Source organism: Bombyx mori, chromosome 4 (assembly GCF_030269925.1).
Source record: "Bombyx mori chromosome 4, ASM3026992v2".
NCBI lineage: Eukaryota > Metazoa > Arthropoda > Insecta > Lepidoptera > Bombycidae > Bombyx > Bombyx mori.
The window spans coordinates 6,295,611-6,322,156 of NC_085110.1; the positions used below are offsets into that span (position 1 = coordinate 6,295,611).

The 26,546-nt window shown below is 34.9% G+C and overlaps 3 protein-coding genes across 3 annotated transcripts in view; 2 read left to right on the plus strand and 1 right to left on the minus strand.

Annotated features, from left to right (window-relative positions):
- Nucleotides 1–2,667: 2,667 nt before the first annotated feature.
- LOC101746112 (peroxisomal N(1)-acetyl-spermine/spermidine oxidase) lies at nt 2,668–5,689 on the plus strand. The gene is made up of 3 exons (XM_004929178.4): nt 2,668–2,820; nt 2,903–3,106; nt 4,205–5,689. Exons 1-3 carry the CDS (start codon nt 2,759–2,761, stop codon nt 5,547–5,549), a joined length of 1,611 nt encoding a protein of 536 aa, XP_004929235.1. The 5' UTR covers nt 2,668–2,758; the 3' UTR covers nt 5,550–5,689.
- Nucleotides 5,690–7,722: 2,033 nt separating this feature from the next.
- Nucleotides 7,723–26,546, plus strand: part of LOC101742112 (inactive dipeptidyl peptidase 10) — a 204,992-nt gene continuing 186,168 nt past the window's right edge. The window contains exons 1-2 of the mRNA XM_038010524.2: nt 7,723–8,489; nt 14,224–14,441. The gene's annotated coding sequence lies outside the window, so the exon portion shown is untranslated. The remainder of the gene's footprint in view (nt 8,490–14,223; nt 14,442–26,546) is intronic.
- LOC119628434 (uncharacterized) overlaps nt 8,044–26,546 on the minus strand; it is a 130,150-nt gene continuing 111,647 nt past the window's right edge. The window contains exon 3 of the mRNA XM_038010558.1: nt 8,044–8,523. Within this exon, the coding sequence (XP_037866486.1) occupies nt 8,044–8,523 (480 nt within the window). The remainder of the gene's footprint in view (nt 8,524–26,546) is intronic.

Sequence of the window (26,546 nt, forward strand, 5' to 3'; positions counted from 1 at the left end):
GTTTGTCGTTTTATTTTTTTCATTGGATAGCCTGTTACGGTGGATAAAGCTATTTTTAAAAAGGCTTTTAGGGCACAATTCGATAAAATGAGGATTCGTAACAAAAGCGGTCTCGATTTCTTTTATATTTCGCCGATAAAGAAAAAAGTAACGCATTTGATTTTAAAAAATAATTATCTAATAAGCTACTAACAGAGAGTATCGCTAGTGTGGGTTTAATTATGAACTAGATGATGACCGAGCTTCGCTCGATTATTTTTTTTGATAACGCCATCTTGTTGTGTCTTTAAAGCGATTAGTTGCCCTCAATTAAGAAAAATAGTATTATTATTCGCCAATAGATGTCGGGGAGAGTTGATTATTGAAAACACGAATAAAACAACATTTTCTGAAAATAAATCGTAGCTAGATCGATTTATCGCCCCCGAAATCCTTTGTATACTAAATTTTATGAAATTCATTAAATAAATAAATAAGATAAGATGACAAACATCAAACGAAAGAAAATTATTCATCAAATAGTATGTAAATGTTTGATTTAATATATTTTTTTAATTTAGATCCCCGCCCCGCCGTAAGTGAGTGACGGCTTCTGTGTAGTGACTGACGTCTATGCGTTACGACAATCACATCGATTAATGTGGATTGTGAGTTATGTTTGTTCAAAAAAGAACAAGACCGTAACTAGGAATTGAGATACTTTTATTATTGGGTTCTGAGAAAAACGCTGCTTTTCAGGAGACAGGCGAAGAATAGTAAGCGGCATAAATTGACCCCCCGTGTGTGAGGCCGTCCGCGAGCATATGCATCACCATCTCCAATTCGTATTTTCAGTGACGGGGCTATGCTTTTGCCCCAGCTCCGATCTAGCGTAAATACCTCGCAAAGCAACCGTGCTCCATCAGCAATGTACTGCGACATATTCAGTTCCCTAAAACCGGGCTAATCATCTACGGTCACTCGAATATTAACTTGCCTAAAGTAATGGCGGTAGGACGTCTTGTGAATCGGCACGGGTAGGTATCACCACGCTGCCTATTTCTGCCGTAACGCGTTTCGGTTTAGAGGGTGGGGCAGCCGTTGTAGCTATACGGAGACCTTAGAACTCAGGTGGGTGGCGGCATTTACGTTGTAGATGTCTATGGGCTCCGGTAACCACTTAACACCAAGTATAAAATAAAAAAATCCTTACGCTAAAATAACTATCAACAATCTACAATAAAAATAATAAATCTTAAGATTAAAAGTTATTACGTAAGTAGGTACTTGTAAACAATAAATTCCAGATTCATGAAAGAAATCTAACTTGAACTCTGCCCCTAATTAGAGAAGCAAAACAAACAAAGAATTAAATGGCGCCGCAACGCTTCCGAACAATTCTGCTTTGTTAATTAGTATAGCTGTCTGTTTGATAGTATAGTCCGCTTTCCCGATGATTACCCAACCAACGTTTTAGTAATTCGTATTTAATTTTATTTTTCTACAATTCAGCATCAAATTTTTCCATATACATATCTGCAGAGATTACGAGTACGTATTCTTTATTATAAAGGGTAGGTAGTAAAGTTACTCCAACGCATTAAGACCTCAATGTAATGCCTCAAGCTAATAATGTACATTACGTCTCCACAATCAAGAGGACAGAATTAAACAGGGTCTATACCTATGACAGTTTATAATCTTGTCAGATAATCTATACTAATATATAAATCTACAGTGGTTTTACGGATGTTCCGTTATAACTACTGAACCGTGCATCCGATTGACTTGAAACTTGGTATCCATGTAGAAAATATATGTACTTAATGGATAGGCTAATATTTATATGAGTGTTGGACTCCCGAATAATAATGACAATAAATAATAATGTTAATTTTAAATGCCCAGCGAAGCGGGCGGGTACGGCTAGTTATATTACAAAAGCAGTTACGGCACAAAAGGAATTAAAATGTTTTATTCATTTTGTTCTGTTTTGTGGGTCGTAATTATAATTAAAACTACTTTTACGGTTTAATCTAGCATTTTTTATTATTATATCATTTCCGACGCCCCGAATACTTTACAGTTCTCGACGACTGTCGTTCGTGGCTTCGCGTCCACTAAACTGGAACTGGAATATTCGTTAAGCAGTTTACGTAAATACGTAAAAGCGATTTTAATAATGCTTTAAACAATTAAGCTTTTATAGCCTGTAAATTACGGGTGCTTTTAAATTTAAACTTTACTATCGGTTTAGAATGCTATAGTGGTGTGGTGTTACTGAAAATAATCGGAAAGAAACTCTTGATGTTGTTTTTTCCAAATGCACACCCCGACGCAGAAAATTAAGTACTAAAAAAAAAGAAATAAAACGGAGGATAGTTTTTGTTGGTTAGCTGATAAACTAATCTCAATTGGTTTAATATTTTATGATTTCTAGATTTCTGTTAATCCAATTCGTTTGGATCTCAGGTGATTGTGATGTAAAATTGAAATAATTCAATGTCTAGATATATTTGAATTTTCAAATAGTTAAATAAATCTAATTTCATTAATCGAAGACTGCACCCTTCCAAACAGGAGCTATCAGTTAATACGTGATATCAACTGTAACATAAGTTCTTTTTCCATCATTTGACGTAGTTTTCAAGAATTATGCTCTGTGAAGAAAGACACTTGCATTTTGACACTTCATATTGTGACAATATAGCAATAGTTCTAACTAAAAACATATTAGGGTTTTTTTTTTAAATTTTACCGTGATAAATATAGTTTACATATGAAACTAGGAAGAGTTATTTGTAAATTTCTACGAAAATGTCCAATAACAATACGGCGGTTGTGAGTTACCTCAGAAACATGATATAGAAATTTGAATTTCATTCATAAAATAATTAACTAAAATTTTCAAATCTTATCTAAGGTATTCAGAAAGTTCGGCGATAGTAGAGTGTGGGCCGAATTTGGAAGATAGAGGGATTTGCGCAGTGCAGGCTTGCGACCCTGAGAAATGTTACCCAGAACCACGAGTGGTTATCGTGGGTGCTGGCATGGCTGGGCTTTCAGCTGCCGCGAGGCTCTCTCAACGAGGCATCAACAACATTGTCGTGCTTGAAGCATACGAAAGGTAAATATTTATTAAATAAATGCTGGTTATAAGTGCCAGTAAATATTTGCTTATGTATACGGCACATAACAAACGGGGGCGAACTAACCGCTTTGAGATATTAGATTGAAGTATCGATTGAATGGGAAATGCACGGATAATTTCAAGCAGAAATAGATAAGGTTGCAATATGAATACAATCGTCGCATATACTATTAATAATATCAATATCATTTCCTTTTATTGCTTAGTTGAGTAAACGAGCTAACCCCTCACACTATTACGTGGTTCCGGAGCTAATAAATATCAAAAACCTAAATGCTGCCACCCACCTTGAAATAGAACTTCTAAGTCTCAGTTTTTATAGTATTAGTATTAGTTATACATAGTTGCGGAGTACCGAGTAGTTCTCAACTTGAAGGCTGGGTCCACAGTACGCGCGAAATATAATTCCTATAATGCCGTTCGTGTTCATAGTGTATTTATTTAGTTGGGCATTTAAAGTGATAGACTTAAGTGATAGATTGATGTTCCTTGTTTTGAAAAGTTCTTAATAGCGCGTTGCGGCCACAGGACGAGTCTAGGCAACAAGCGAACGAATGCGCGGTTGGCAGGTGTATTTAACCAGGTCGATTTTGTCATTTGACTTATGCTAAGAATTTGTTGTATTACGATGGTAAATTTTAACGAATATATTAGATCAATTGAATCTAAGTCAGTCATGCAGTGGTGGTAAGTTAATAGTAGAATAGGCAGATTTTTTTTACGTGTAAATTATATCTCATGATGAATATAAAGGACCTAGTCCACCGTTTGCAATACCTGGAATTCATCTAAACGCTTGTGGCGCATTATGACAATGCGTACGCTCTGCATCTCGCCCGCCGCTTCAGCCGCGTCTAATCCGTACTGTGGTCCCACGTTATGCATTTATGAACGCACTTCATATTAAGCCCACAACAAAGCAGCTTAGAACCTGCATCCTTTTCATTGTGAGGCACACAGTTAACCACGACTATCGACGACTATCAGATACGACTATCAAAATTGCAAGTTAATAAACACATACATATATCATTGGTATTTAATCACAATAATTGAAACTATAATGCTTTCTAGGCCCGGAGGCCGTATCCATTCGTGTTGGATCGGAGATATTGTTGCTGAACTTGGATCACACTGGAAACCGGATAATTGTTGCACTCATCCAATTTATATGATGTCCGCTACTGAAAGCCCTCCTCGAGCCGGAGTCCCTGGCACGGAGCACACTCGAGGCTTATTCAATCGCATCGTTACCGGTAAAATGGCGTATCCGCCTACTGTGACTTCTTATTATAAATTTCGACAAATAGAACAAGAAGCAGCAAGCATTTACTGCCTTGGCGGCAATAAACAACAAGGGTCTCTCATTAATTTTATGAGTTTGAGAATTCAGCAAGAATTGCATGAGTATCCCGACGATCAGCAGCATGACGCGGCTCGAATAATGTTTGGCCTCGCCCACATGCTTAACGCGAGATGTGGCGATGATACAGCAATGTTGTGCGCCGATCATTTGGGTTGCTTCATGAATATGCCCGGTGGAGAAGTTCGGGTGCCGTTAGGTTTGGTCGGAATTCTCGCTCCAATTTTACGTCAAATACCAGAAGGAGCGATTAGATATTGCAAACCAGTAAATTGTATTTATTGGGGTACATCACAAAAATCTGGATTCAGAGCCACCGTTTACACAACCGATGGAGAAGAATTTCCTGCCGATTACGTAATTATTACTGTTTCCTTGGGCGTTCTTTTTTCAAACTCAAATAGATTGTTCTGTCCGGCTTTACCTGCATCTAAAATAGATGCGATGCGTTGTCTGGGATTCGGGTACTGCAATAAAATCTACATGGAATATTGTCGTCCATTTTGGTTTTGGCACAAGGGAAACCTAAACTTTAAATACTGTTGTAATGAATTGTGTTATCGTTGCGACTGGACACGAGGTATAACAGCTATAGAAGTTGTGCCGAACAGTAAACACGTATTGTGTGTTTGGGTCGTAGGCCAAGAAGCAATGATGATGGAGGGTCTTTGCGATAAAGACGTGGCAGAAGGGGTCACTGATGTTCTGCGATACTCCACAGGGAACGACTGTATACCTTATCCAGTGACTATTTTGAGGTCACATTGGACATCAGATCCCTTCTTTTGCGGAGCTTACTCTTACGAAAATACATCTTCTGATGGTCAAGCACAACGAGCTTTGGCATGTCCACTTCCAGGACCAAGTGAGCCGGTTCCCCCAATTCTTTTATTCGCCGGAGAAGCAACCGTACCCGGTCACTATGCTACTGTATCGGGCGCCAGACTCAGTGGAATAAGAGAAGCTGAAAGAATCGTTCAATTAACCTTACAGTTCAAAGGGCCGCCGCTGCCATTTGTTGCACCAAATGCATCAAAAACACCAAAATCAAAATAAAAACTAAATACCCCGAAAGACTCGATTTCGAAATCCAAATGAGCTTTGGATCGAGCCTTAAAAATTTCAAATGTTTTTGTTTGGCATAAAATGTGAAACAACTTACAGTTTGCAATACAAAGTTTTACGTTGCATCACAATTTGCTCTTTCATTTTCATCTGGTATTCTGCTAACTTATCTCGGCGCAAGTTCTGTCGGACTTCCTGGTGTTAGTTTGGAAACTGAAATGACATTCTTTACTATTTTGGTGTTGTCTTACACTAATTGAGCAGGAAAAGATGAAAAAATAAAAATTTGTGAGCTAGTGATGATTGTGATATCCTTCTTAACCATCATAACTTGGAACATTTCATGGATCACGTTTGTGATTTACTGTAAAAATAAGAAGAATATTGGTATAGGCTCAATCAGGGAATTGAAGAGAGGCAGGCACCATATCGTTGAACTACAACATCGATAAAATCATTAGTCACACATATTTTAAGTTTTTTTTTTGTTGCTTAGATGGATGGACGAGCTCACAGCCCACCTGGTGTTAAGTGGTTACTAGAGCCCATAGACATCTACAACATAAATGCGCCACCCACCTCGAGATATAAGTGTTCGATTGAAACAACACATTTTTTTTATTCTGTATATTTTGTGTTAAAGGTTTTTAAGAAATAATGATACTATGGTTTAAATAATATATGAAGATACACACTCTTCTATTCAGAAGATTTTGTGTTAAAGGTTTTTGGAAAATAATGATTCTGTGTTTTAAATTTATTAAAGTAAAACAAACGCTCCACATTTAATGGCGCCAAACTCGGACTTTAAGCGTTTTTTAAAGGTGCCGAAAACCTAGACGAAATAAGAAAAAGTACCACTTAGGTATATACCGAAACGTCAAATATCAAATATCTTTCACAAAGAAACAGAACTCTCTTGGTGCAGGGCATGGTCACTTACTATTCGACCAACGAGGTGATCAAAATATGAATACATAAATTGATAGCCATAGTAAATACATAGTGATGACCAGGACTAGGTAGGATTCTCTTGAATTTATTTGAACGGTGATTGATATCGGCCGTTCTTCTACACAAGAACGAATGATAATATTTCTGACTTTTGGAGAAAAAATACAAATAAAGTATAATAAATCAGACTATTCTTTGATCAGTTAAATATTTCGAGTATAAAGATTTCATTAAATAAAATAAAAACTTAGTTATCATAAAAGCGAAGCATGAAAAAGAAATAGTCATTTGCTAAGTTAAGCATAAACATATTTATTGTTTTTGGAAGCTCATAATGGTCCCGCAATTTTTTAATTTTTTTATTTGATTATTTTGGTCGGAAAATACGCGATTTTTAACATTAACGTGACAGAACAAGATATTCTTATATAAGAATAATATTCTTCTATTTATAATATTGTTTTTGGAAGTTCATAATGGCCCCGAAGTTTTTTAATTTTTTTATATGATTATTTTGGTGGTAAAATACGCGATTTTTAACATTAACGTGACAAAACAAGAATAACTTATAGAAGAATATCCTTATATTAATTCTAATTATTCTTAAGTCACCAAAATAATGAAATAAAAAATTTGCAGGGCCATTATGAGCTTCCAAAAACAATAAATATTTTTATGCTTAACTGACCTATAGTTTGCGAATACTGACAAATCATTATTTTTGGTTTAAAAGAGCAAATAGCAATTTGTTCAAGCTTCTCGAATTCAAACTTCCGTTAATTCTTCTTTTTATATATAAATACATAGATAATCTTCTTCTTCTTCTTAATTATGGCTCGGCACCATTCGTGCGTTGGGCCAGTGTCAAGTATTTCATAGATAATCTGGACATTGAGTTAATCAGTTAAATTTAGAAGTAAACTATAATCGCATTCACTTGATTTGTTATGTGGATGGTCCTATTATTCATACATTGGTACACAACGGGTAAACTACTCTATAATTTGGAATACACGTTTTACGATAGAATAGAATAGAACAGTGACCTTGATGTTAATTAATCTATTACAAATGGCATTGAATGCAATACATTATAGTAAAGATTTTTAAGGTAATACGTCGTTACAAACTTTACTTGATTGTTCTGGGACTTCTTGACTATCAGTCAAGCAAAGATGACTGATTATATCTTAAAATATTCTGTATTTTCACTGATTTTTTTTTGTCTTATTAGACCGAACATTGTGAAATAGTTTTAATAAAAATATGCTTTTTATGCTCGAGCGAAATTTGATGTGTAAATTTCATAATTACATTTAATTTTGTTTTTTTTCATTGAATCAACAAATCATAGTTTCTATGTTATTTTACCTATTTAAGTCATAGAAAGTGCGCAACACGCCATCTAACCAGTCAGTCCAAAAAGTAAGTAGATCGCTGCTCGCTGATAATTTTTTTTCTTCATAATTTCATTCATTTTTATTTTTTTCATCAAATCAACAAATCATAACTTCAATATCATTTTACCTATTTAAGTCACAGAAGGCGCGCAACACGCCGTCTGGCCAGTCAGTCCAAAGAGTAGATCGCTGCTCTGCAGATGACGGGCTGCGGGAGCACGCAAGAAATCGTCGAGATAGATGCGTGACGCAGCGCGCAGGACTGCGCCCCGCGCCGCGCGGTGCGTGCTCGCTCCCCCGCTGTAGTCCTTCCCGCGCGATACATCTCCCGACAGAAGACATCGATATTCGCGGGGTGCGTAAGGCCGCATCGTGCTCGCCGAGCGAGGCGCGAGGGAGGCCGCCGTGTGGAGTCGTGCGGACAGTGCGTGGTGCCGGTGCAGGCGGTGCGTGGCGCGGGAGGGGCGGGCACGGCGCGGCCCGGGCGCCAGTCGCTCGGAAGCAAGCGGGCGGCTCGCGTCGCCCTGCGCTCTTTTGGTGCATCGCTGCAACGCTGCGTTCGCGAACTTGTCATCAGGTACGCGACGTGACGATACTTTGCCCCAAACGCCCTCTCACGTGCATGTTTCATTCATAATTTCATCGGGATCATAATTTTGACCACGGATCGGCTTAAATTTTTAGTTTCCCTAAGTACGAAACCCGGTTAGAGCAACGAGGTGTTAGTTCAGTAATATTTTTCTATGAGTCTTCGTTTAGGGCAAATTCCCCGGAAAAGTATTCTCGAGTTAGTGTGATTTTTTAAAAGTAGAAACAGGCATGCGTATGCTGGGTAATGGCTGAATCCAGAAATATGTATTTCGTCGATGAGTACAAAAGTGTTAAAATTAATTGTGAGAATTCGTCAAATTCGAATGATAGGGAAATATAATTTAATACTGTCTTCAGAGACCTAGTGACGCTCTATTTTATCTCCTTGGAGTTGCCACGACGAAGAAAAGAGCCAAAGCACTGGACAGATGCCAAGTGTTGATGGCATACATATTACAGAAACAAAATATTTTACAAATATCGGGAACATGTTATTAGAAAGCTTTCCAATTAATGGCACGCATAGATATTTAACATGTTTCTTATGTGTTTCTTTAAACCGAAAATTTGATAAAGCTTCATATACCTGTTCTTTGTCTATTTCAACTCGTTGAGACAACTTGGAAAGCTGTTCATTTGCACCTAAGTCACACTAACTTAATTTCAGTTTTTATTTTATTTGAAGTGGTAATAAAAAAAAGTATCGAACTGTAATTTTAATGTATAGTATGAGTCTTGAAAAAAAATTCAATCAAAAATGAAATATGTAATTTCATTTAATATAAATTACGGAATCTAAAACCTAACTATTAGTGTATTAAGACCCAGCCGTAATATCTCTGAGATTGATGTTGTTTTTCATTAGATACGTTTTAAAGTTTATGAGTTAATGAACAATAAAAGCAAATATCGCTCGGAGTTTATAATAAACATCTAATAAGATCAAGTAAGACGTCATAAAACACCTACGGATATTTACTATTCGAAGCGCATTACTCTGCGAGTGATGATAACAAGAATTTCATCTTGAATTTATAATTCAATATGTGAACTCTTAAGATATTAATAATCTAGCAGATCAAGTAATTTCGTAGAATCAGGTAGATGTTATTAAATGTTTTAAAGTCGACTTGACTTGCGAAGGGTGACCGGTAAGAAATGGATGAGGAAAGTCAAACACCGTTCTCAGCGGCCTAGGTTGGGAGAGACCTATGTCCAGCTCTGGACGTTGACTGTGGGCTGATGATGATGATGATAAACTCCATGAATTAAATAGAATGCACATTGGTTAATTTTATCATATAATCGTAATAAAGATTTCTCAGCATTGCCGTTGTTGAAAATACTGCATTTAAATTAATAAAGTTCTTCAATTTTGATACTTTATGTAAGCTCGAGAACTGTGTGAATCAATAAAACGTCAACGTAAAACATTCAGATAAAATTTTGAAATGTAATTAAGAAGTTACATTAAAATATTTAATTGAACTTAGTGTTTTCGATGGTAATAATTCTTATTATGTATATAAGGTTCCGTAAAAATATGTATAATATAATATAGGTTTTTATGTGGAATTTTACATACATATAAGTATCGAAATGATAGAATCGTAACCTTGGTCAGTTGCACGTGCCTAAGAAAGTAATAGTCACCGAATTGTCATTCCATTTGAGAGACGCTAGCAGTCAGTACAATTTGTTAATCCAACAGATGCAGTTTCCCCATTCCGTGTAATTGCTCCAGGACTGCAGCGGAGCTAGTTAGGAAATTGTCCCTCGATCCACTTGTCTTTCGTGAATATGACGTGACCTGACTAAAATGATATGCTATAGAATGCCCTCAAATATATTTTTGTTTGACACTTGATGGGAAGACGCGCCCATAATCCGTCTGTTCTTTAATGGTTATAATAAACTATGATATAAAATTAGGAATTAAGATCGCCCGAATTAAGTGCACAGTAATATGGAAGAAGAAGGTGGCTATGCTACTCTTCAGAAGAGAAGCTAAATTGTTTGCGGTTAAAATAGGTGGAATGGTTGTGCTAACTTGTACTGGCTTTCAAATTCCCCCACGAATAGTTAAAATAGAGTTTTACTAGCTCTTATTTTCGAAGGAGAAGATTATTAAAAAGAGAGTAATTTTATTACGTGGGAGATGACGGAATTTATTAGTAGTAGATAGAGGTGGTCGGTTTGCTTAACCCGGTCCTTTGATGTCCAGCCAGACTGATTGCGTTATCATTGTAGGATCCTCTGACCTCAAATACTGTTTATAATCTAAAACTATAGTTTTGGAAGTACGCTAATTGATTTTTAGCAATCTATATATTAATACGTGAAGCAAAAACTTTGTATCCCTTTTTACGAAAATTGCGCGGACGGAGGAGTATGAAATTTTCCACACTTATAGAGAATATAGAGAAGAAGTGCACAATGCTAATATTTTTTTTAAATAATGCATAAAAGATACATTAAATCAATAAAGAAAATATTACACACACTACATACCATGTATTTGACGCACACACGCATGCATACTATTTATTGTCAAACTTTTGTTCTTGACGTCTGTTGTCAAATTGAGAATAGATTAAATATTGTTTGTCTTTGTTAATATTTTTTATAGTGTGTAGTCTTGGCGAAATTTGTGATTATAGAAGTATAAAATACAATCATAATAGTGTACAAACTTACAATTCCAATCAATTATAGTCGAATTTCGACTACTACGGGACCTCTAGTGGTTATAATAACACATATATAGTTTAATAAAAAATTGCACATCGTTAAAAACTATATATCACCATATCTAAAGAATAAAAGATTTTTGTCATTAAACACGATCCGATTAATATTATAATAATATTGTAGTAAGAAAATAAAAGAGTAAAATTATAATATAAAATAATAGAACTACAAGATTGGTACTCTGTATTAACTGGAACCAAACGTAAAATTACCACTAAGCGTGAAATTGTATGTTTGCTTGGTCGAAGCAGAGGTGAGTTGAAACTGCTAATTAGATTTTCCTTGCAGTCTTTTCATTTGCAACCGAAGTTATACAATTATTATTTTTTGTTCATTTCATCTTTTAAAAATGCACATATCATTCGGTGTGATAGATTTATAAATAAGTCCCAACGAATATTATTGACAGTTCGTTTAAGGTCTAAATGTAGCCATTTATCTATTAAGCTACGAGTACTTATACTTTTCTTTGTATAAAATCTTTAAATTCTTATATTATATGTATTTCAAATTTTTTTAAATATTAATTTAAAACTAGTATAAGTAAATATAATTTTAATGAAAAATAATGCCGTATCTAACTACCTATATATTTTATGACTATGAGGCATTTTAAATTATGTGACGTTAACATGTCACCCGAATGAAAGCTATGTACATGCGTTACCTAATATAAGATGATCAATGTACTGAAAATACTTTGTAATACAATAATCTGTTACTGTGTGGCCTATAAAGTGAACGACTGTATCACTAATATTCAAATAGATAAATCATACGTCTGGACCTGCCGACTTTTTGCGCAAATAAGATTGATGGCAAAAAAAAAGTCTCAAATTCTTATGTGTTATTGTGAGGCTATTACGTAAAGTGGCTATCCTTTTGTGGGTGATGATAGTGCAGACCGGGATGTGATTGCAGAGACGGGGCTATATCTTAGAATTCTGGCTTAGTCACGTCCGCAGTGACCGAACGATAAACACCGGTTCCCTACTGTAATATTGTTTATCGTTCGCAATAAAACTGATCAATTTGGGCTATCGTAGATATACGCGTGTGCACTTAAGATATACTTTCTATTAGTGCTATTCGCTTCGATCTAATGTATTTCTAGAATTGTACGCTTATGTGACGCAACATGCAAAAGTTTGCTTCTATTTTAAATTACGATGCACTCCAGATTTGGTATATTATATTTTTTAATTACGGTAACTTTATTCATTAACAGTAATAGCTGTTGATATTATAAAATGAGAGTCTAACAAACAGAAACTAGATTATTAGTACGAAGATAACAAAAGATGAAACCACAATTTTCCGTATTATGTTTGGTAGTTAGTTAAAGGAAGATTGATTCACAAAATTCGGAATAGGTCCCGCCTAATAATATTTATTTTACAGATACATATAGTACATATATTATAATATTAGCTGTACCCGTCCGCTTCGCTGGGCAATTAAAATTAAATTATTATTTTTCACCCCACAAAGATTCTCATCATTAACGCCCCCGCAACTGGTGTAGGGAGTCCAACACTCATATAAATATTAACCTATCCATTAAGTATATGTATTTTCTACATGGGCACCAAGTTTCAAGTCAATCGGATGCATGGTTCAGTAATTATAGCGGAACATCCGTAAAAACCACTGTGGATTTATATATTAATATAGATATTTTAAACTTAATAATAAAATCTAATAATAATAATAAAATCTTAATAACTAAACTAAAACTAAAACTTAATAATAAAATCTGACAATTAAAATAAAATAAACTAAATAAAAAAATATGAAAACAAAAAATTTACTAAACTCGTATTTTATATTTCATCTTATGATTATGAACGTTTATTTGTAACAGTTTTTGCCAAAAAAATATTCAGGACCAAGTTAAGGGCACAATCCACCCATGTTAGCTATAAAAAAAAAAGATTGATTGTCGTTGAATGAACAGAGTGAGTGATAAAAATAGGTTCCCAATGACGGTTGGGCGGTGATCTATTTCTAACTGCTTAATGGTAGAACAATATACTAACAACAATAAAAGTGTTGGTACTAGAACACGCATATTTTTTCAGTTTATGGATTTAAAAAAAAAACTTAGTATAGTATTTATAGTATTAATAGTAACTACTAGTTTAATCCTTGCTTGTGAAAACTTCCTTTTATTAGTTTTTTTTTTAATGTACAAGTGTAAATGTTGTGTTGCTTGCCAGTATTAGTAATAGTATTATCGTGCTTTATTTTATTTTATTTGTTGTTTCGTTGTAGGCTGCACACAGGTTGTTATTACTGTGTGCTTATTATGTTTTGTATTCGGGTTCATCATTTAATTTCATTTTTGTGAAATTTTTATAATTTACTAATTTTACTAATTTATACCATATTCTAAGTATGTACACACGTACCTAGCCTTCCTTCCCGCAAAGAACCAAAGGGAAACGGGGTTGACTGAAAATCAGCGCTGTTCGATTTATCAACCTTGAACAGCAATAGCTGAGCCACCTCCTTTTGCCTTTTTCTCTTTTTTTCCTTTTCTTTTATTTGTATTTCGTTTTATTTTATTTGATGTGAAAGGCAATAAATGATTTTTATTATTATTATTATTATTACTAAAACACGCATCTTTTTTCAGTTTATGGATTTAAAAAAAAAACTTAAGTGAATATGTAATAGTTTTGAAAAAAGATTCAAGGGTGATTGATAAATAACGAAATAGTACAGTTCGTGATCCACTTCAGTCAATTTTAAAATCTAATCCACCACGGTATTTATTTCCTTTGCGTCAAATAAATCATTTTCACTACGGAGACATAGATTTATTCCAATATTGACCGAGACGATATAATGTTCCATAAAAGTTCGTATATGTAGAGGATAAAAAAGGCTTGATAGATTTATTAAAGTGTCAATAAACTCTTACACAGGTTTTAACTTGGAGCTTCAAAATGATTTTTCTTTTACAGGTGCGGCCAAAGATTTATGTACGATTCAGACTGATTGACTTTAAAAGTGAGCGTTCAAAGTGCCTAACTTCATCAGAACACTTGAGTAAAAGTTCATTGATCAAAACTGTAATTTAGTGAAGTGAACTGAATAATAAAATTTAAAGTGAAGATTATTTAATTCGAAATTGGCGCGGTTACATCAAAGCGACTTCGGTATCACACTACAATGATTTAAGGTATGTAATTTTTTTTCTCTAATTTGGTTTGGCTGTAATGTTCCGGAATATTGGCTCATCAACATTGGGCTCATCATTTATTAGGATTTTTTTTTTTTATGACATACATGTTCCTTAACAATTGTATTTTTTTTTTGTCTTTAATCACTATACAGTAGTTTGAAATATTTACAATCATTTTTTGATGCAACAATTACATATCTACAGTTTTTGAAAATCGTAAGCGTCATTTCAGATCCTCCTGATCAAATATCGGTCCTTTTAGGCATTTCAAGTACCGGAAACTGTGTCTGGCGATTCCCTCGAATGCGAAAAAGGGTTAGTCGTGCAACTTAACATACAAATCCAGCTCACTGGGTTTCTCGCCGGGTTTTCTCAGTAGGTCGCGATTACCATTTGGTGGTAGATTCAGCGAGGAGCTGTTCTTGCTAGGGCGGATATTAGCAAAGTCTAGGCTGAGCCCCGTGAGCTCACCCACACGTTCCGTGAAGTTAGCATAACCCCTCGAGACTATTAGAAATAGGTAGGCAAAAAAATATGACAATCGCACATAACGGAACCACATGCTTCCCGTTTTTTCTGAATAGAGATATCTTCCCATTCTTTTATCGATAGGCAGATTCGCAAACGCCTCAGTTTTTCTTAAGCGGTTACCAAAACTTAGCAAGAAATTGAATGCGGTCGCTCGGCTTGAGTCATGGGGTCCTACTCTTTGAATCGGGACACGTCTCTCTAGAGTATTACTCTCTAGACTTTGCTGATACCTATTCTTGCGGGCCACAAAACATCCTGAGTTAGCAAGTACGTGTTCACAATTGACTTCTACAATAAAGGAACGACATTGTAGTAACTGATATATCGTCATTACTGGTAGTAAGCTGTTTTGTAAGATTGCATGGACGCGTAGGCAAATAGTAGACACGCTATATTTGTTGCGGATATTTGGAAAATCTTGAATCTCTTGAATCTCGCTAACGACATTTTCAAGATAAGCTTGAATATATACAAATTGCAACCAATAAAATTTGGACCGTCGGTCTACCGAGCAATTTTACCGAAGATTTTCCCTTTGTCGTATTCTCCTAAATATCTATATACCCAATTGAGACCTCGACCATATGACCAAGGAAGAATCTGCTTACACATCGACACCAAATAAACTCATTTATCAATTTAAATCAACAAAAAAGAACAGTACAATGATATTCCCTTCATAACGAATTGTTGGTTTTATTAAATAAAACTAGGTCACAACTCTGTTTACTACGGCCAAAATTATTGGCAAGAGCGTTCACATTACCATACAAAAGAAATTTTGTATCCGTTTTATATACATATGTTTCCAAATCTGAACCTTTTGTATCGTACTTTAAAAATATATTATATTTAGTCTATGCTTTTTATAAATAGCTTCCGGTAATCTTTGATCGAGTTAAATACCGCTTTCTTAAAAGATTGGCTGTCATCCAACAGTCGCGACATTCGCCATGGCCTTACTAAAGGTTAATTATTTTATTCTAAACACGAGTGTTCGGATATTAGATTTACAGCGTGTACCAAATGTAATTTAGTTACACGATAATTGAGCTAATAAATTCGTTTTTATAACGAAGTCTATTCGTTTCACGTAACATCGAACTTCCGATCTTGATTGTGAAGCATTTTGTAATTAATCAATGGAGTTTTTTTTGACTTGACAACGTCTTATAATTCTATGGAGCCGGCTGCACGCACGAAAAAACATGACTCATGCGGCGTTACCTCGCTCTGAGGCGTTCCATTTAAGGCTTGAAGTGCAAGCGAGAGCGCGCAACGAGCGACAAAGAAGCACAATCGGCCTCCTCGTCAGTAAACCGACTTTACAGACAACCGATTTTTTTTTAGAACATAATGTCGTTTTATGAATACATTATGTTTCTTGTAGATATTAATTTTGGTTTCTTTGTTTTTTTATATAGCACGATATCTATAACATGAACTCTAGGGTTTAGCTGGCCTTATATAAATAAACGAAAAATCGTCATTGTCGCATGTTTGTGACTTTCGACTTCACAAGTGAAGATAAGGTCAGAGCATCGGCGTTATCTCCAAGTCTTTATGTTTTAGAAAATCTTAAAAGTTACCTGCTATAGGGGATCTCGAGGTTTCAATAACAAATTTATATTTATTATTATTATTATTTTTTAATTGCTTAGTTGGGTGGACGAGCTCACAGCCCACCTGGTGTTAAGTAGTTACTGAAGCCCATAGACATCTACAACGTAAATGCGCCACCCACCGTGAGATATAAGTTCTAAGGTCTCAGTATAGTTACAACGACTGCCCCACCCTTCAAACCGAAACGCATTGCTGCTTCACAGCAGAAATAGGCGGGGTGGAGGTACCTACCCGTGTAGAATCACAAGAGGTCCTACAATAATAAAATGTAATAAAATCGATAATTTTAGAGGAACACAACCTTTCGTCCGCATTGCTTTATTCGCAGGGAGCGGCAAATATTGAAATCGTGTACAAGTAAAATATACGAATAGATACATCTACATATATTTTATGTATTTCTTAAGCTTTACTACCCTTTTATGATTGAATCCAAGTGTATCTGACGGGCTGTGTTCTATTTTAAACAAGCATAATTTAAATTGCGATGTTGGCAGCTGTTTACACAACGATAATATTAAAATAGGAACTATCTGATTTATCGCAACGAATTTTTGAACTTAGTTATTTCTTGTTTATTGAGAAAGTAGCTTTAAACAAAAAAAAGAATTTCTTTTGCTTTAGTTCGATCAAAAGAGGCTGTATCAGTAATATTAATGAGCATTCAAAATTAACGGCTTAATCTAGTGTTATTTACTGTCGTTATATTAATTGCGATGCTTTGAACATTTTAGAGTGTGCGTGATTACCAATAATAATTTAAATTATTAATTTCTCTAAATATTTTGGGAGCAATTACTTTTTATCGTATCACTGCAGTTAATGCAGTTGTGCACACGTTGTCGTATCAAATGCTTCTAATCATAAAACTATTAAAACAAAAACTTAAACGCCAATAAAGTTCGATTAAAATTACTGGTGCTAGGACGTCTTGTGAGTCCGCACAGGTAGGTACCACCGAACTGTCTATTTCTGCCGTGAAGCAGTAATGCGTTTCGGTTTGAAGGGTGGGACAGCCGTTGTAACTATACTGAGACCTTAGAACTTATATCTCAAGTTGAATAGCGCATTTACGTTGTAGATGTCTATGGGCTCCAGTAACCACTTAACACTAGGTGGGTCGTGAGCTCGCCCACCCATCTAAACAATAAAAAAAATATGTAATATTTAATGTAGTCTTTGAAAATCCGGAAACCGTGGAACATTGTGTTAGTCCAATAAACCAATGACGTTCACGGTTTATGTTGTTGACACTTCCGCTTAATGGTTCTCGTAAAGTCGTAGCTCGGTTGCTGCATCATTGACCGGCCACCTGCTCCCGGAACTAATCCAATATTTATCCCTGGATACTGCGAAAACGTGATATTCGAAATAGATTCGGAATTTGAATTTTAAACTTTTTTGATTTTCTCTTTGTTAGTTTCACATTTCCAACATCTGGAATTCGTTAAGAAGTCTTGGCATGTTCACTTTTCATCATGTTATGTTGGCCACTAAGATTCAAGGTTTTGATTAAATTCGAAATAAATTCGTAGGCGCTAATATTCCGCATATTTTATGATATTGGCAACATTGACCTCGTCATTTATTAGGATTTACTTCTTTACGACATACACTGTTCCGTAACAATTGTAAACAATCTGTCTTTAATCGCTATAAAATAGTTTGAAATATTTTCAGATATTTCCTGATGCATAATATGATATCAATTTATGTACGGATTATATTGAAGTTTTTAAAATTAAACTGAGTAATATTTTATAAATTGTATTTTTTTTAGTGAATTTCGGATAAATATTTCATAACGGCAACTTCGCTTCATCCCACGGAAACAACCTACATGATATTGAGTTAAAAATTCTGTGAATGCTATTTATTCTTTATTTTATACAAAAACATTGCAAGAATAGGCAGATAGAATCGGAATATTAAAGTGTTATAAAATTGGGATGTTAAATTCACATGCCGTCAATTGTAATTCACATTGGAATTCGTGACATCTAAAGGCCCGGTAAACACTTAACACTAGGTGGGCTATGAACTAGATCACCCATATATCGAACAAAATGATAAAAAACGACGAATAGGGTACTTTATTGGCATTTTAAGAAATATATCAAAGACGGTGTGTGTAACCTAACCCAAACCAAAGCTAAGTATAGACAATATAATAATATAGGATAATCATTTGAAATATCGTAACCACGAGTTCTGAAATATGGCATTAGTTTTACTGAGTGAGAATCGAAGCTTTTCTTAAAAGAAACAGATTCTGACAAAAAATAAACCCCAATAAAGTGACAGGCGTGACGAATAGGTTATAGCATGATAAAACAATAATAGAATTAACAGATGACAGATATAGTTTTTTTTTCTAGGTCAGAATAAAGCTAAGGCAGTGATTATTATATAAGCAATAATATAAATGAGGTCAAATAGCACTAGCACCAAACTATGAAAAGGTTGTCAATTGTGAATTTTGACAATTAATTCAAAATCGGAACTAATCCGCCGCCATCCTTTGAAGTGTGAAATAATTTAAATGATTTCTTGGCAATCTTATTTATATCTTAAGCACTTTATATTCGCCATTTCGAAATAAATACGGCATTGAAGCGTAAACATATTTTTAATCATAACGCTCAGTCGTGAAAACAATTGATATTGGACGTTATAAATTTTCTATATTTCATAAATTTTGATTTTGAAACAAATATATAATACCTACTTGTGACAATGACATCTCAGTAACGCCCTCCCACAAATTACACTGACATGCATAAAAGGCCTTGTCGATCTATAAACGTGGGTGACAGAAAGCATTTATGTAGAGTGTAGTCGCAAAATGCGCCAAGAGCGCGTCTACACGAAACATTTGGCAATATTCCTATTTATCCGGGGAGAGCATGTCGCATGGCCGTCGTTCTTGTCGCATCGACATTTTTGCACGAGACTTACACCCACATATTTGTGCTCTGCTTAGCGCAAATAGAAGTGGAACACTAGCGTCTTGTCCTATTGCATTGCACAAATGTAAATCGAAAGTCTTTTTCATCAATATATGAGGCCGTCAGCGCAAAAGTGGCCTAAGTTTACCATAGTTATTATGGAGCAATGAGGGTTAAGTTTTCATGAATTTGAATTCGAGTAGGCAAAAAACCATACGCGCAAAATAAATTTGTTTACAAAGCTATCTGTTATCTATGGGTCAAACTATGGATAGGCCGGTTTTTCACTAAAGTTTTAAATAAATTGCAATATACATAATTATAAGCATGATTCTGAAAAATTGTGTGCTAGGCCACTTTTGCACTAACGGCCTCATTTTCCTTTTCTTTTTTATTTTGATTACACATAAAATTTTAATTTTTTACATTTACACAAAATCCTGCGGGCCTCTGAATTCAAAACAGCTTATGATCTTTTAACATTAATGGCGCGGAATAAATTTAACAGAAGACGGATAACATTTTTTCCCGTTTCAATTGTAGTGTTTCATGAATATAATATTGTTACGATTGTATAAGCTAAAGTTCGGGAAGGTAGGCGCGGCAGCAGGCTTCAATCAGGGAACGGAAATGGAACGTAATTTCCATTATACGTGTCCGAACGGGCCACATGTAGCCAGGTTCCGACGTTTTGTGGTCGTTTCGCAGTGATCACCTCGATTCTGTCCATGAATTTTAAAGCTCGAAATTTAAATGATAATTTATGTTTTAAATAGCTTTATTCAAAACGTTTTTGTACATATATTATTGTTGTATTTAATACTTGTTTATGCCATGTTATTGTTATGTAGTTCGTTTATTAATTATTTGGACTGGTATTAATTTTGAGCCAGTTTTTATTTTTATTTTTTTTTATTGCTTAGATGGGTGGACGCTCACAGCCTACCTAGTGTTAGTGGTTACTGGAGCCCATAGACATCTACAACGTAAATGCGCCACCCACCTTGAGATATAAGTTCTAAGGTCTCAGTATAGTTACAATGGCTGCCTCACCCTTCAAACCGAAACGCATTACTGCTTTACGACAGAAATAGGCAGGGTGGTGGTACCTACCCGTGCGGACTCACAAGAGGTCCTACCACCAGTAATGAATGAGAATGTGTATGTTCCACCCTTCTGCCTATTCCTGTCAGGACAGCCGCTACTAACACCTCATATAGGCAGACTTCATGTCTCAGGGCGCTTACCTCTGGGTTGGATTTGCATTGTGATGTCTATGTGAACTCAATTAATTAAATAGAATAAGTTGAGCCGCGAAATATTAAAATAATAATAAGTGTATCGATACTGTACTTAGCTTTTTCTACGTTTTGTAGTTTATTGTAACGTTATTATTAGAATTTAATAGTCAATATCGATTTATTTCCTTCCAGTAGATATGAGGAGCTTTTCTAAATAACTTATCAACCTAACTTAACCAATTTTGGAATCATTGGGTTGCTATATAAATATACAAATACTAAATGAATAATCTACATACATATAAGTAATAATTATGTATGAAGTGTTTCAATTTCCACCTAAGATCATTAAGTAAATAAATATATGATAATTTTAATATAAAAAAACGTGTGGCACTCGGGAATTGCCGCGGTAAAGCTATTGGATAGCATTTTTTGTCAACTTGTGCAATTATATTTAGACAATGATAATTTAATATTAAAACAATAATAAAACAAGACCACGCTATATTAAACATTAATAAAAGCAAAACCTTAACTGTCCCCTTCACACTGATAAGCTAGACCGCGCGAGAGAGAGATGGGCAGACTTTTCATGATGCGCATGCAGTGTGACGTCACGCCACGCGCTTATTTACAAACACTACACAAGCGCAACGTGTGAATGTGTTGAACGCGAGCTACATGGTAGGTGGAGTAAGGGGTGTTAGGTTTTTTTCGTTACGGAATTTCATGATTCGGTCGACGCGCTCAAGACCCACGATAAAAGCTATGCAATAGCTTAAAAATCATCGTTTTTATAAAACAACATAATTTCAGTTCGAATTCAAAATTAAACTAAAGTTGCTAACAAAGTGCACACGATTGGACACAAATATGTTAAGTGAAAATAAATATCTATAATACTATTTCAACTTAGTAAAGCATTGGAATTACCTTTTACCCAATAAAATATTCTTCAAAATAATTTCAATATTAAAACTCTATGGGTTAAATTGTAACTTTATATATCGATTTAAATAAAACTAATTTTACTAACAGTCTGTAAGCATTAAGAAGTTTCTAGAACCTACCATAGAATAACAAAGTTCAGTCTACAGATTTCGCATTCATGCAGGTAAAAGTTTCAACAAACAGGCCATGGGAATCCGTGTAACAATGCTGAGTCTAGTTTAGACTGAACAAAGGAATGTGTTTTCAAAGAGGTTCGAGTATATCGGGAAAGGAAGATTGAGATGTGCTCAGTTTGCCTTGAAAATAATAACAATAAAGCATGATCAATTGGGTTTGACACAAAATTCGTATAACAGTATACTTTCATATTTAAAATGTGTGGTGATTTAAATTGTATAAGTTGATATTAAGCATGCTGTAACTGAACAATGTATGAATTTGATTTTAATGTTTCTAAACATTAAAAATAAATCACTTTTATTGATTTAGTTTCGAACACAGACTGTACATTATTACACATCTAGAATGAATATATTTTATGTATGTATGTATGTAGATCATCTGTATTGTTTTCATTGCTTAGATGGATGAATTAGATGAATGCAGGGACAAGCTTCAACATCATAAATCAACTACGCTGATATAAACAATATAAATGTCACCACCCATTTTGAGAAATCTCTCGTCGGGTTCTTGTGAGCCCTTACGGGGTACGGTTTGGGCGATCCCCTCTGCCCGGGATGCCGGGATGATGAGGATTCCTGCCTAGCTGGCCGCGAGTGGTGTGTTTGCTGGTTTTCTAACCTGGCATTGCTTGAGGACATGAGATTGGTCCGAGGTTGCGGGTGTTCCTGTGTTGAACCACGGAACAGCCGTAATTTTGAGACATGAGGGTTAAATCTTAATTTTCTAATACCTTCAAACCGAAACGCATCGCTGATTCACGGCAGAAACAGGCGGCGTAGTTGGTACCTGGGCACACAAGATACCTTGCCACTAATAAATCTATACTAATATATAAATCTACAGTGCTTTTTACGGATGTTCTGTTATAACTACTGAACCATGCATCCGATTGACTTGAAACTTGGTATCCATGTAGAAAATAAATATACTTAATGGATAGGCTAATATTTATATGAATGTTGGACTCCCTAATAATAATGTTAATTTTAAATGCCCAGCGAAGCGGGCGAGTACGGCTAGTTTATCTATAAAATAAAAATGAACTGCCGTCGAGAATTTTTTTGTTAGCTCTTTATGTTCAAATTTCAAATATACTGGGTATATATACATATATAAAATGGAACCATATCACGTGGTGTGATGGACATCTAATTCATGTACACCCATTAAATCATCGAGTTATTATTTGATTGCCCCCGAGCTTGTAAAACTGTTCAAACAATATTATTATAATTTCCTAGAACATTGGCTTAGAACCAGATTCCATTAAAGTATAATATCGTTAATAAATGATATACCATATTGTGTTTAAATAAGAACCTATTTGAACCGATTAACTGAAGAAATTTGTCACTTAACCCTGCACGTATTTTTAATATGTTTTATTGCCAGCACCATTGAATGTGAACACAAAAACGATATAAAGTCTGGCAATTAGTTTTAACAAAGCAAACTTTATTCTAATAAGTTCAAGATAAGGCTTTCAAATTTGTATCTACATATATTCGTGGCTTTAGTTTAATTTACCTATGGATAAATAGGAATATGGAAGGATATTTAAATACCCTTTCGTGCCAGAACTTTCGTAATTTTCTGTAGTTTGACTAATAAAAAGTAAGCTCGTTGCTATTGATACATATATTAAGTTCACAAACTATTTCGTCGGGCTTTAATATTTAACTAATTTTTAACATAAATATGCATGGACTTTATGATATGATTTCTATACGCTTTTTTGCTAATAATTATTAAATTAATTTAATGATAGACTGATCCTACATCTCGATCGTTATTGTTATCAGTTTGAAGAGGTTCACTGTACAAAATAGGCTTTACTAAGGATCGATATAAGATTCCTCTGTTGCTCAGATTAAGATTATTCGTCGTGATTTCCCTGTGTCTTGGGTTATCTTTCTTGGAATCACCGATAAGGATAATCTACCGTAGCTTCCAATGAGCGGTCGCCTAAAGAAAGTGTTTTGCAAACAATTTGCCGTGTCACTTCAGGTAAGTAATTATTTCGATTTTATCGTCTACCTTAGTTCTCCAGCGAATGTTCACATATCTTCTTCAATCGCAAGTGATAATCTTAGCATTGATCTATTCATTACCATATTGATAAAATTACACTATTCCTACTATGTAATATAGAATGAATAACGTTAATAATATTATTCATCTTACAATCAACAACTTCATTATATTAAATGCCCATGTTCAAATGGTGTAGCGTTACGGAAACAAATATTTTCATTGTAGATTAGATTCATAAAGTTTCTACATCAACATAAGAATAGCAAAATAGCAATAACCACGCAACGCATTCATGTGAAGTGACAATAAGGAAGAATGCCCGGTACGTGCGTGAGTTCGAGGTCGTTTATACTATCCGATAAAACACTTGCACTCGAAAGGTACGATATCGGAATAAAAATACGTGAAGTGTACTTTTAGATAGAGACTCACTAGATCGGTGAAATGCATTAGTGTCATCATTTAATCTAATTTCTTGAAGATTATTGACGATGCTGTGGCTAATCATAATCTAATCGATTAAGTTTTTTTTTTCCTTCTTAAATAAATAAATGAGTTTTAATTTCTCCAATTATCAACTATATTAAACAGTGTGGCCGGTATTTAAAAATTAGAAACTGCTAATTCGTGAAGAGAATAAAAGTATTATTAGAAATACAAACGAGAAAAGAAGGGAAAAAAGCAAAATTGGAATAAGAGGTACTTCGTTTAAAAAGCCGTCAGCTTGACTAATTATCTGGTTTTTCGGAAGCAGGGGTCATTCCTCCTCACCCCACAGTACGGCTAAGCTGAACGAGGGAAGACGTAAAGTAAATATCGGCTCTCGTAAACTCCTGGCGCAGTACGCCGCATGCAGAAGGCATCGCAGAGAAAACAAAACATTTGTTTCAATACATACGCTCGCATTTCCAATGACTTTGCAATGTTTCTTTTGGAAAGAGCACCATTTGTAATGTTAAGATGAAATCGATTTCACGAACTTGGTCTTTAGTTTTCGGAGATTTACAATTCAATTGGTTTTATTTAAAAAGTCTTGCTACTTTAAGTTCACTTATTGTTAAAGGAATGACTTTGTAGAAATGTAACATTATTACTGCATGAAACGAATAGTTCGCGGATCATTTGATATAAAGTGGCTACCAGTGTCCATTAGACCGTATAACAACGTGAGCTCCTGACATCTATAAACGTCTGAGATTAAATCCGAATTATGTTGTGTAATGGCCGTCATTCTGTAAGCAGAACCAATTAATGTTTCCCGGTAAAAATAGTGTGGACGATAGTACTGACTCACAATAGGCACTAACTATTGGTACTTGTAATTCTAATTCTAATAAGAGGGATGTCTTGCAAGTTGTTTTTGGCTCGGTCTACAATCATCATTTTGGTCTTACTGCGATTAGGTCTCAATTCGAATTATTGACTTACTTACACGCTTCATTTGAGTACTTTAATGCTGTCAAAATGTCGTCGCCACAAAAATCGACGGAAACTTTTTGAAGCACACGATCCGCTTTAGTTGCTGTTGTCTATGAATGAAATAAGAAAGGCAACACTTCCTTAAAGTGACGCTTAGTTAAAGAAAATATGACATTTTCACGTAAAGTATGTTACGCAACTACAAAAATACACTAATGTGTCAAAGCGTTTTTATTTATCAAATGACTTTAAAATATTGTATCACAAGTTTTTAGTTCTGTCAAAATCGACCACCACTTATTGTTGCAAATCTACAATCAATGTAAATGTCTAAACGTACCGTCTGATAACATATTTTTGATGGTTTTGTCCAGCATTGAGTGAGGGACGACCGCATTAACTATTAAATTAATTGAACACGCGTTGCCTATTCAGCTTCGATGCCGGTGTCTCTTCATTCAGATGCTCGTTTGATCTCGTTGAGCCTCAAGAGCATTAAATTGTTAGTTGAGATTTAGATTATTAGATAATAAAGCGATTTTTTCCAAAACCTAAAGTAACCACCAAAATAACTTTCAAAATATGCATATTTTGATAAATATAAACGAACAACTGGACGTTTTAAATTTGGTATCTCCTCGTGACAACGCAACGATAATTTTCTGCAGCGGTAGGCAGCGGCTTGGCTCTGCCCCTAGCATTGCTGAAGTCCATGGGCGACGGTAACCACTCACCATCAGGTGGGCCGTATGCTCGTCTGCCTACAAGGGCAATAAAAAAAAAAAAAAAACTGCTAGAGCCTAGCTCGGTGTGACACACGACATCGTGACGTACGATTTTAGACTATAGTCAGTGTATTTTAGATTAAGTTTCGTTCGAATAACTCGTCTCATAATATTTAAGGGATTACGTATTTAACTAGTAAAACAGGGTTACGCTTTGCTGACTATCTTAAAATGAAAGACACTCATATCTTGAAGCTGTTTGCTCACCACCTATGCTACGTTTAAAATAAGAAAAATTTCAACGCAATCGAATAAATTAAACGTGAACAAACAGACAAACATATATAAAAATAATATAATAGATATTAAGGTCTCTCTATAAACATTGATTAAAGTACGAATAATATTAAACATATTGCACGCACGTACATTTTGCTAAGA